The sequence below is a fragment of the Protomyctophum bolini genome (genome assembly GCF_963924005.1).
Source record: "Protomyctophum bolini genome assembly, chromosome: 21".
Classification (NCBI taxonomy): domain Eukaryota; kingdom Metazoa; phylum Chordata; class Actinopteri; order Myctophiformes; family Myctophidae; genus Protomyctophum; species Protomyctophum bolini.
The window spans coordinates 14,355,563-14,368,896 of NC_137882.1; the positions used below are offsets into that span (position 1 = coordinate 14,355,563).

Below are 13,334 nucleotides of genomic sequence, written 5' to 3' on the forward strand. Positions count from 1 at the left end.
GTCACGCCTCATGACATCATGCCTCCATATATGGTCATGTTTTTAGGACTCGAACATTTGCAGGAATTTCCGAGCGAACATCCGAACCATTTGGTTAATTGGTTCCAATTAATTAATTTCTCCGAGTGCTTTTAACCAGGCTACAATTCATAAATAGATCCTCCGGGGCACACACACACACACACACACACACACACACGTCACATCCTAGTACTGTCCCTCTCATTTAAAAGTCTAAACTTGCTGAAGGAACAAACGGCATGCCAAACCTGGCTGTTCTTATTTTCCTTCCTTTGCACCGATATAGCTTTTAGTTGGAACTTGTTGTGTAGAGAGGGCGAGCAGGTTCTTTGAGGATGCAATCAGCTTTATTCAGAATGAGGTCTCTGCACAGCAGAGACATCTGGTCAAACCAAATGACCTCTCTCACCATCCTGATCATGCACTGCGACTACCAAGACCAGACATCCAGGACTCCACTGGGATTGTCCCGGTTTCAAGCAGAGCGTCCCGACAAATGTCACTAGCCACCAGGTATGTTAAGTGCTGAAGTAATTGTCCCCCAAACACAGGTGATTACATTTTCTTTGTAAGAAAATGACCGAAACAAAATGGCAGATTTACAAGCTCACAATGTAAATCGCGATGATGCGATAAAATGTTTTCGCATCATCGCGATGATACTGGTTATTTTTGGTGATCAGCACTGTTGTAGGGTATTTCTCCAGTGACACGGACACAGTGCCATTTCATCAGTATGAAATGTGTGTAAAGCAGTAGAGCAAAAGGTTACAGCAAAGCCGAAGTGCGTATTGAACCGAGAACCATTTCACCCAGTGTCGATCTGGACTGGGTGTCATGGTGATTTGAGCCGGAGCCATTAAATGCCCTTGCCTCCTTACTGCACACAGACATTTTTCCCAAGAATGAATGCCAATTGTAACCTTTCCCATTATAGAGAAAAGCCAGATGTCAGTGGGGTTTTTGTCCAGTGGGAAATGGGCTTAAGAGAGCCTCTGGGCAGAGGCAGAGCGAATACAGCATATTGTCACTGTCGGGTGCAAACCTCCTATCTCCGCTTTTTTTTTTTCTTTAATAAAATCAGTGCTATTGAACGCCCTTTATGTCTGTGTGTGGTTTTTTACAAATATTGAAGGAATGAAACGTATTAAAAACCACACTGAATAAACCTACTCCCAACTCCATTGGATCCTCAAACTGTTGGTCAAACCACATGACTCCAATTCAGTTTTTTTCCCTGTCTGACTTTGTCTTTTTAATCAATGACGGACATGACTATGAACATGAACTATAACCACCGTCACTGGTCAAAAACCTCCTAACTCCACTTGAGCTGTATTTGGGTAAATTGATGATAATACAAGGACATATACTAGTATCACTATCTTCCGATGTATGCAGTCACAATAGCAACTTTAATGAGGCAGTATTGTGTTGAGGCATACAGTATAGCCTAGTTGGTTTCTGCCTGACAGCAGAAATACACTCACAGCTACGGAGGCCAAACAGGGCTGAAGTCACATGCAACACAGCTGACAGAAATATTCCATGGAAGATCTCCCTCATTTCACTATTACCTTATAAACGTGACACAACTGAACCAAAAAACAAACAAAGTAAAGAAACTTCCAAAATAATTATACTCAGGTTTTATAACACGGACTGAGGCAGGGATAAACGCACCTCAGGGAATCAACATGAAGTAATGGAATTCATGGAACTTAGCAGCTCACGGTCTCACTGCATTAATTTTCACCCTGTACGAAACAGAACATATTGAAGCATCAGGCTCATTGCCAACCTCCTGAACAGACATACAGTGATGCAGCAGACAGCTACTTTAAGCATATTCTTATGCCAATACCTTTGTGCTTTTACTGAAGTAAATTTTGAGAACCTGACTTGTACTTGTAACAGACTATTTCTACAATACTTCAATAGGTTTAATAAGTACAAAAATGTAGTACTTCTTCCATCACTGGTAGTAAGAGTAGCCTACAGCTGAACATATCAAATAACAACACTTAACTACAAACCACACCCATAAGGCCATACATCAAAGCAAGCAATATACACTAACAACAGTCATTGTGGAATAAATATGTGCTCCCAAACGCGCACGTGTGTGCGCGCACACACACACACACACACACACACGCGCGAGCACACACACACACACACACTATCACCAAACTGACTTTTATATGGCTGTATGAAAAAGCACCTGGACAACGGACATCCTGTGGCATGACAAATGAATGAATTATGTGAAAAATCCAGGTGTAAAAATGTTTGTGTAACTCTGATTTATTACGCTGCCAAATGTACACCATCAACTCAGAAGAAACATGAAGAGCAATATATTTCTAATCGGTCTGATGCGATGATCTTCGCATGCAGCAGATGGCTCACAGCCAAAGGTGTAAAACTGAGTTATAAATAATCTGAGTAATTTTGACAACTACAAGGCTGTTTGTATGAGTGTGCATATCACATCTTATCCTTTGCGTATTGTCTGATCAATGACTGGCTCAGTCTAATGCCTCCGATAAAGAATTTGGACTTTGAAATGACACAACCCAGGCAGGCATCGATAAGGACCACAGAAACCAACAGCAGAACAACAAAACAACATGAGAGAATAGATCAATGTCACTAAGTCACTTAGTTTGTGGCATGTCCAGACTTGCTTGTGGTTGCAGTAAGAAATGGTTATGAAACCTTGCTTACATCCAGGCATTCCAGCTCTTTTAGCTCCGTCTTTGTCCTCATGGGAGGACTATTATTCTGCCGGTTTACCTGAGGACACCATAACAACCCAACCTTTTTGACCTGAGATCAGATTAAAAAAATGTCTTCTACATCCTGACAGTTTTCTGACAAGTTTCTATGTCAGTCGTTCTTCGATTTTTCAAAAATAGCAGACTTACAAGCTCGTAGCGCACCACTCGGTGGCGCGCTATGAGCTTGTAGATCTGCTATTTTTCAATAGCTAAAGCATAACATAATGCTAACACCAAAAGGGGTTCCCGCCTATAAGGACCTCAGGCCGATTATACAACATGTCTTCTAAATCCTAACAGTTTTCTGGAAAACAATGCATGTTTCTATATCAGTGGTGGTACAGAAATACTTCTTTATTTAATATTCGTCTGACATATCCATCCTGTTGTATGTGGATCTTCATCGGGTCATCACATCCACAGCAGGATGGAAACGTCACACGAATATTAAATAAAGAAGTATTTTTGTACCCATCCTGGCGTGCGGGGTCTATCCATCTTTAAACTGTAGTAGCCCAGCACCCACCTGTCGATGTGCGTTACATGTACATGTACGTCTTCTTTCTATATCATTGGTGCTCAAGGTTTTTCATGTCCCCCAAAATGTATTTTTGGTTTGGTTAATACGGCACAGATGCTTTCCTGGTTTTAATGGGTTAGTCTGGGTCAGAGACATACGTAGGCAGCGTGACTGAGAGAGTCGAGGCCTGCATGGCGTCTGAGAGTCTGCGTAATCCACTGTTTGGAACCTACTGTACATGGTGGAGGTGTGTGGGAAACTATTGTTGCCAACAATGGCACCAGCTAACCCAAACACCGTCTCCTCTCCGAGCAAAGACGGAGAAGGTCACGGTGAGTGTTGTTTTGAAGTGGTAGGCTGATTTATGGGAGCTGCAATGGTGCTGTAAGCCCCGAGTTCAAATAGCCCAGAGATTTTAAGCAGCGATGGTGCCTAACTGGCTGAGTCTCAGACAGTTAGTGCAGTGGTTTTTTCAACCGGTAGGTGGGGACACCTAACCTGACGCTGCCAGATCCAAGAAGCTTGCTACACATGTTTGTTTCACAGCTTATTGGGATCTGGGATCGCGGAAGCAAATTCGATGACGGGGATGTTCCTTTTTTTCAAGATACATGGTAGATGATTGGATGGGACCGTCTGTCTATCACCGTGTGGGCGTGCAAACACAACCAATCATATTGACGTGTCTGTATAGCTTCACATCCGGTTTCGCACATATCCCGCCCTTAGCTCACGCTGATTGGTTCGGTACGGAGCGGTTCGGCGTTAGCTCAACTCCCTGCGAGATTCCAGATGGATGTGGTGTTGGGGAACATGGTTACCCAATACCGCCCCCAGCTGGCAAAGTCAGGTTAGGGGACACCCAGGGGGGCAACCATTTTCTGATCTACCTGTACAAGCTTGTAGATTTTCACAGTATTTATTTGTGGAGTCAAACTAAATGTAATGCACAACTCAAGTACTTGTCAGGGTGGAGGGTCCATAGTGAAGTGTGGTGAAAAGGTTGAGAACCACTGAGTTAGAACACAGCCTGTATATGCTCTTTGTGAGCACTGGGACCAGCATACCAATTGTCTCTCCTCTCCCCTGTCTATCTGCCCTTGGTTTCTTGTTTCTCAACACCACATTTTTCTTAAGTGTGGGGTCCAGGGACGTCAATGGGTCTTTGAGGGGGTTCCAGGGGGTCCCCAGCTAAATGTGTTAACATACAGTAGCATGAAAATCTGTTCAACCCCTTTTAACTCTATAAATATAAATACATCAACTATTCAAAAATAGCCACAAGCTCACAATCTGCTGTTTGCTTTTAACATTTTAACAACACAAGTCTTGTATGGGGGTCCCTGGCACAAACTCTTTTCAAATAGGGGTCCGTGGCCAAATACAAATCAATGTGGGGGTCCTTGACCTGAAAATGTTTGAGAACCAATGCTATAACATTATCATATACTAACATTATGCATTCCTCCCATCTCCATCCATCTCACCATTGTCATTCAACAGTTACTGCACGTAGCTTGCATGATGCAGGGGATGGATGTCTCTCCTGTTTACCATTACCACCTTCTCAATATGAAAGCATTTTCCTTGTCAACAAAAAGGTCGGTGTTGTGTGAGCGTAAATGTTGGCTAGAGGGGTATGAGGGTGTGTGTGTGTGTGTGTGTGTGTGTGTGTGTGTGTGTCTGTCTGTGTGTGCGTGTGTGTATTGGGGGGGGGGGGGGGTAGATAATGACAGGAGCAATGACAGCTTGTTTGTGCTGCAGCCCGGTCTTCCGTTCTGCAACAGCAAATGAGCTCAAAAGTAGGAAAACAACCAGGGAGAGGTCTTGTATTGTGTGTTTATGATGGGGTGTGTGTGTGTGTGTGTGTGTGTGTGTGTGTGTGTGTGTGTGTGTGTGTGTGTGTGTGTGTGTTCGTAAATGACTTGCACATTCGTGCGCGTCGCTGTGGGTGCATGTTTTACAGCTGACGATCAAAGCGCCCCTCCTCCCTCCCATGCTGAGCTGATGCCGGGCTGTTGAACCCGAGATGATTAGAAGGCAGGGGGAGACTTAACGAGCTGTCTGAGGCCCAGGGAGCCGCCATCATTACGACAAAACTCCTCAGCATGGCGCACTGTGCCCGGCCAGGCACCATGAACAAGGCATGCATTTACAAAGCTCAGGAGATACATCGCCCCCGCTGAATTGTGCATGTGTGCAGTGGTGCAAAATTGTACTTCTATTTCATACCTACTGACCACCAGAGGCCTTGTTTTCAACCCCTGGATATGCATCACGCGCTTGCGCGTAGGTCGAATACTAATACCAACACTGTCACTCGTGACCACCTGTGGGCGTGAGCCACCAATATAGCGTGTTCGCCGCGTCTGTGAGTCAGACTCTGCAGCAGCGCAGCACTGAGGGTGTCTTTCGCCCCGCCGCTGCTGCTGGCGTGCGTTCTGCAAGAACTGAATGATTCTGTGAGCCAGTGTAAGTACTTTCTACTGTTGTTTGACAAACATTAGAATTCGACCTATGCGCAAGCACGTGATGCATATCCAGGTGTTGAAAACACCGGTCATCCGGTATTCATAGAACCTTAGTTATATGCATAACTCTCGTTAATCGTAGTCCACTATATCTCGATGCAATGCATTGTGAGCTTGCAGAATGCAGATCTGCTATTTTGTGTGTGTGTGTGTGTGTGTGTGTGTGTGTGTGTGTGTGTGTGTGTGTGTGTGTGTGTGTGTGTGTGTGCGTGTGAGGGGGGTCTGAGTTAATTTCCTCCTCTGGTCTGCCTGGAGCAGGAACCTGTCTCTCACCCTAAGTGGAGGAACAACGGGAGGGGGAGGGGGGGGGCTGTGTTAAAAAGATTTATCCTGAAATGTCCCCCTGGACCCCCTTGTTAATTACTAAACAAATACAAAGATTTATAGTGGCAAAGGATCCGTTTTAGTATTTTAGGTACGGCTCAGGATTTAAAAGGGGGATTGGAGTTCATCGATTGAGCAGCTGTTCACTCAGAATTTAGTTTATAACTGGGGGAGAGTTGCTGCCATGCAATCTGTGAAATGAGGCACAACTAGAAACTCAAGTGACACCAAATCAAGCAGTGTTGCCATGTCTGCTTATTATCAGCTTGTTTTTCTGTAAATGCCACTGAACTAAAAGAATTCAGGCCCATTGCTCTTACTTCCATTTTGGGAAAATGTTTTGAAAGAGTTATAAGCAGACAAATCACAGCTTAGATCATCTCCAATTTGCTTATAAAAGTCAGAGAGGAACAAATGATGCAATGATCAGCCTGTTTAACACCCTGTCAAAGCATCTCCAAGTCCCCTCCCACTTTGCCAGCGTCCCTTTTATTTATTTTACCTCTGCTTTCAACAGCATGCAGATACATACCCTTCTGCAGAGACTCATTGACATAGGGGTAAATGGAGGTATTATCTATCTTGTCAGAGACTTCCTCTCTGACCGTCCTCAACAGGTCTGTGTTAATGATACTCTGTCTGACATCACTGTGCTTAACACCGGCGCTCTGTAGGGGACTATCTTATCCCCCTTACTTTTCTCCTTATATACACAAATTAATTCCAGTTAGACCAGGATATGATTAATTTGTTCAAATATGCGGATGATATGGCCCTGGTTGCCTTACTGAAGAAGGGGGACACAGTGGGGGAGGAAGCATACAGAGTACATGTGTCATCTCTTCAGAACTGGTGCGATAAAAGCTCCTTAGGAACCTGTGCAGTCCATTACAATTAGTGGACAAATAGTGGAGGTAGTAGACAATTTTAAATACTTAGGCACATATTGACAGCAAACTCAATTTCAGTGAAAATACTGACCAGATTTTTAAAACTTGTAACCAACGCCTCCACCTACTACGCAAGCTCAACTCCTTTAGAGTGAGCAAGCATATCATGGAAACAGTCTATAAGAACCTGATAAGAGGGAATCTTGACTTTTAAAATGGCAATGTGGTATGGCAATCTTAATGTAAAAGGAAGAAGCAAGCTGCAGCGAATAGTGAACCTAGCCTCAAAAATCTTTGGGAAGAGACAGAAACAATTAAGTTGTATCTACAAGGAAGTACTTCGGAAAAAAGCTGTCAAGATAGAAACTGACCCCTCTCATCCACTCTGCAGGCAGTTCATACTACTTCGCTCTGGTAGACGGTACAAAGTACCAAAAGCTAACCGTAACATTTAAAAAGTTTCCTTCATTCCAAATGCCATTAAATGATACCATGTCTCGCTAGATTTGTTGTTTTTCAATGTATTTGCTACTGTTGTCCTGCATTTTTTTACACTTCCTGCGTATGTAGCCTAGATGTCTAGCCTTCTTTTTGGGCTCATAAACCTGGTTGCTTATTTCTCTCGCAAAATCCGCCAACACTGGAATCAAGCCAGCATACCTCTATCTGGGAGCTGTTGTCCTGTGTGTCCTCAGCGGAGAGCAGACCTGGGAAGCCCTCTGGTTCCTCGGGTTCCTCGGGGTCCTGGTCCTGGTCCGGGTCGGGGCTGGCCCGGTTGCTGTCCATGTTGCGAGGCTCTGGGGACAGCCATCTCTTCCAGCGGTGACTGTACAGCTTCACATCCACCGCCACGTCCTCCTCGACTGCGAGCGCCGCCCCCGGCCCCTGCGCGTATAAGTAGGAAGCTCCTGAGGAGACAGGATGAGCGATGAGTTCAGTAACGAATGGTATAGAAGAAAGAAAATAGTACATAACGATGCAGGGACGGATTTACAGTAGCTATTTCAATTAATTCAAAATTAAACAGGCCAGTGAGGCCACCATGGGAGCATACAATCTTACTGGCATACAATCTGCCCCACGTGGGCAGATTGTATTTTTCCTTATCCCCTAAACATTTCAAGGACCCCCATAACTCTGAGAGTGTACAAATGTACACTCTCAGAGACCCACTGGTATAGCAGAGTGTTTCCAGTGAGCCAGAAATTTGAAATAACAAGTGGAGGGTCTGGATAATTCTTTGAAGTGCGTGCTCACCACGTGGAGAGAGAGGGGTTTGATTTTCTCCAGCTTGGCTGAACACAATTGGCCGTGCGTTTGGATAGGGATAGGGAGCCGGTATAGCTCTGGTCCAGTAGAGCAGTGACAAGGACGAAATTGGGGATCAAATGAAAAAAGTAAAAATTAAAATAAAACAAATACAAATCCCTAATTATACCCCTGGTAAAGTCAAATAACACCAAATCCAAATCCAATATTAAACTCACTGTCACCGCAAATATACTTTTATTGCTGTAATTATGCAACATGTTTACTAGCATCTTCAAGCCAATGAAATGAAAGCCATTGAAGCCCCAATTAGTGAAACTGAAAAGAAAACCTCTTTAGCCTGAAGTGTGCACCAGTAGATGGTAGAAGTTACATAATTACATGGGACAATATATTTTTTATACCGTCAATAAGGCCGTGGTCCAGCCTCAGAAGTCAGAAGCATGCGGGCGCCTTTTGAATCATGAATCATTCCGTCTCTCCCTCATAACTCACTATCTTAATGAACCATTCTCTTTTTGCAAATCTTCACTGGCTGAAACAGAATGCACATTAATCACTTTACCCAAACGCAGCTAGCCAATAGTAGCCGGTCTACAAAGCTCACAATGCTTGTAGGTCTAATGCTATTTCTGGCAAAGAGATTTGGTGTAGAAGGAAACAACAGCAGACCAAGTACAGTACATTTGTAACTCAGGTCCGTTTCACTAAGAATTGAGGGTGGTTAGCAGGATTGCAAGCTTTTTGACATGAAGTGCCATGATGTGTGTGTGTGTGTGTGTGTGTGTGTGTGTGTGTGTGTGTGTGTGTGTGTGTGTGTGTGTGTGTGTGTGTGTGTGTGTGTGTGTGTATGTGTGTGTGTGTGTGTGTGATAATTAGATCCTTACAGTACACATGAGTCTTCTGTAGCATCTCATTTCCATGCTCTGTATTTATGCTCTTGTGCAGCTCAGCTGTAAGGGTCCAAGTTTCACAAGCATAAGAAGGATTGAGATGACAAGTGATCGCAGTAGTATCACCTTTGATGTCAGACTATTTTAAAATAAAAATAAATCCTTATCCTTATGCCAGTGTGCCATCGATCAACCTCCCCCTGTGCCACTGTTGGCACCGTGCCTAAGCCTGCCTACCTCTGAGGGTTTAAGTGGCTATAAAAGTGACTCAGAGTGACTCAGCGCAGCCATCACACACACCAGTGGGCCGCAGTCACTCACGTACTAGACTGGAACTCACCTATGCTTTTTATAGCATAGGCAGCTCCCGGCAGGATCCGCCGGGAGAAACTAAGCACAGCTGCTGGAAATGAGACTAATTAATTAGAGCGACAGAGAGAGAGGAATGTGTGTGTACGGGTGTGCGTCAATTTAAAAAAGGTGCAGACGATCAGAAATCAGCAGAGAGTGAGCGACATTTTCTCTAGTGTATGCCGAATTGAAGTGGACTCGGCCCCAGACTTTTTTTTCCTCCCTGGAAATAATAAAAACGTCTGGGTTTCCGAGGCTACTCACGGCCAATCAACCTAATCACTGGGTTGCCAGAGATAGACTGATGGTATAGTTCAAACAGTGGTGTTAATGACAGTGTGGTGGGTGCTGCTGTATCCCTCATTAGAAAAAATCCAAAGAGACAAAACGCTGGTGTTTGTCGTCTTTTATTTGCACGGACGCACAGCTTCCTAGAAGTGCACGCAAAACAAAAGACCAGCGCACAGCTTACATGGTTAGCCAACAACTGGTGTCCTTTTAAAAGAATTAATAATAAACGCGTAATAAATTACATAATTATGACCATAAGACGTTTGGAACACTATCCAGTATACAGTCAGACTTTAACCCCTATATACCCTTTTAGTGTGTGTTATTACTTCAGGCCGACGCCAAAGCATAATAAACCTTTCCAAGGAGGGAGGACTGCTACTTGTGGAGTAATTGATGGAGCTGGTGGAGGAATGCTGAAACAGAGCGATGGATCTGAGATGAGACCTCCACACATAGACAGCCTATAGTATACCAATCGAACATTCGAACTTTGTTCGATGGCACGGACATAAAAAAATATATATATATAAAAAAATATATATCTGTCAAAATGGCCCTGCTGAAAAATCCAGCAAAAAACATCTTATGATTGTTGCTGGTTTTAGCTGGTCTTAGGCTGGTATACCAGGCTCGACATGCTGGTCTTGCTGGTTTGTCAGTGTATTTGGTTAGCTGGTCTAAGGCTGGATTCTTTGCTGGTGAGCCAGCAAAGCCAAGCTGGTAGCCATAATGGATATGTAATCAATCAAATGGATTATATACGACACGTCAGCGTCACACCGACTCATCGACGGAGGTCTCCACTAGGTCAGGTTGTGGCCTCCTGGTGGCGCTATAATAGGCCAATGTGAAAAGCGTGGCATTTCTTCTTATGCCTTGGATGGCAATTGGATGATTTGAGGCATTTTGTTCCAATTTTTTTTTTTGCAATAATCCACCTGTTGGTGGCGCTATAACAGGCCAATGTGAAAAGGGCCAATCCTGGCCAATCCTGCAAACTTTGAAAGCCAATGTTAGCCAATTAGGATGGAATATGAAATATTGGACAGATCGGTCTTGAGCACATGAATATAGAGATACTGTGTGACAATTTGCGGGATTTTTGGACAAACTCTGGAGGAGTAATATAAAAAAATGTGTTTTTCAAAAGTGATAAAGGGATAAAAGGCCCAAAAATAAATTGTACAGTTCCTTTTTTTTTTTTTTTTACCCGAGAAACACCTTCACAAAGTTGTCAATGCCCTTATTTCATCTTGCCTGAACAACTGTAATGCCCTCTGCTCAACTCTCAGCAACGGAAACAATCCATACAGCGCCTGCAGTTGGTGCAGAACGCAGCTGCCAGACTCATGAGTGAGGCTTTCAATGTACTACTTTAAAAGAGTGAGAAACCAACCAATAGGCACAACACCAGAGGGAGCTCCACTGATCTCATTCCCCAAATGACATCATCAATCTGAGATTGTGCAGGTCTACAAGCTAACAACACTTCACTTTGATGAGTGTGTGTGTGTGTGTGTGTGTGTGTGTGTGTGTGTGTGTGTGTGTGTGTGTGTGTTGCTTTGAATAACATGAATCGTAACATGAATCGTCTCTTGAGACAGGACACATCAGTTGCTTTGAAGAACAGGATTGTTATGTGCATTTCATCAACGTAAACATGCACTGATGATGAACATCATGCAATCAGGGAGAGACAAACTCTCATTATGCACTTGCACCAATGCAAACAGGTGAAATGTTAACATCTCCTTGTGTTGGCACAGTGCCAGTTTACTCTGCAGCCCTCCCTGTTCAAACTGAGAAAAGGCAGGGAGTGGCAGCCCGCAAGTGATACAGAAATCAATATTGAAGACAAATTGGTTAAATTTGTTCAGGCAGGTCAAGGCAGGTTTCACAAATTTGTTTTTGAGTGATGCCTCTAACCGCTCCAATGACTGGCTGCGTCTGTCTGTCTGTCTGTCTTCTGGGGTATGAATGGAGGCAATACCGGTGGGTGACCTAAAGTGGCACTGTTGAGCCGCCTTAAAGGGCCATTCACACTGAGCACTATCATCATACTATAATTAACTCAATGTCTGAATGTGTGTCAGAAACACTGTCGTAGCTCCTCACTGCCTGCACCAATCACTCCCACTTTAATAATATGGAGGTCTTAACGAAACCCTTTTTCCCATTTACCACAAAATTAATAATTACTTTATTAGTGAATTAAAATTTCCCCAATTTTGCGCCACCATCTACCTCCGCCCCCTAGCGAGACCTGCCACCGTTCTCACTGTTACCACACTGGTATGCTTCCTCTAGCTACCGCAACAAACAGTGGCCTATACAATTTTGCGCCACCATCTACAGTCGAGGTAAACCTTAATATATACTCTAAGAGGTAAACAAGACAGCTGCTTGCTTCGAGCGCCTCCTCACAACGCCACGACGCATGCACAGCCTCACGGAACCTAGCGCCGCGCAGCCCTGTCCTCCAACCTTAATCTTCCCTGCATTACACACGCCAAACAATCAATACCTTTTATGGTGCACTATGGGTTTGTTGATGTTCGTGTGGGCTCACAAATGGACAATTTGGAGCAGTGTTCATCTCCTCGGCTGTCACTGACATATATGCATGTATAGCAGTGTTTCCCTTATCCAGAAGCTAATAGTGTGGGGGGAACACTTGTACACCCATGCACACTTTTGCAGCGCACGTGAATGTTTAGGACCTGTGCACAAGTGTGGGTGGGCGTTAATTTGCCTTTTTTGGGCCTATATACGCGTCCGCCTACTAAAAAGCATGCTGTTCTCCCACACACCGAGCGTTTCTCTCTCAGGCATGCGGTTATGGACGCAAGCATTTCATCTTCATCTGGAACACCTCGCTCCGTGGGCATGACCCGTGCAAGGTCTAATTTGAATGCTGCACGGCTTCCACACAATGTCACTGACTCACTGCCAGTGCTATTGAAAAGTGCAAGAGAGGCCCGTCTACCAGGAGCCTTTATGGATGTAAAATGGTGTGTATGAGGAATGGTCATAGATTGTCTCATTCTGAGCTTCAGTTGTGAAAAGTTCTTCCTACAAGATTTATAGATAGAAATGCACCATAAATCAGCCTGGCATGTACCGTTTGAGTTTGAGATTATGTTCAGCTGATTGAATTCACATTCATGTCACATGCATTGAATGTTCATTCATGTGCATTCATTGCCCTGCCCAAATTAATTTAAAGTAAAAGTATGTAAGTTAAGCTTACACACATGACTGTGGGTCTTTTTATTTTTAGCCATTAAAACCGGGAAAGCATCCGTGTCATTTTAGATTTTTGCATTCTCTATGAAAAAATAGCACATCACTTCATGCCATGCTGAGAGCTTGTACATCTGCTATTTTCGAACATGTATTTGAAGTGTGAGTACTACTGATTTAGAAGGCAATAAGGCATGTTGTAGAATCTGCCTCAG

The 13,334-nt window shown here is 44.0% G+C and overlaps 1 protein-coding gene across 1 annotated transcript in view; it reads right to left on the minus strand.

Annotated features, from left to right (window-relative positions):
* The window catches only part of plxdc2b (plexin domain containing 2b), a 119,813-nt gene that overhangs the window by 68,153 nt on the left and 38,326 nt on the right, over window positions 1-13,334 (minus strand). The window contains exon 2 of the mRNA XM_080794126.1: window positions 7,730-7,977. Within this exon, the coding sequence (XP_080650252.1) occupies window positions 7,730-7,977 (248 nt within the window). The remainder of the gene's footprint in view (window positions 1-7,729; window positions 7,978-13,334) is intronic.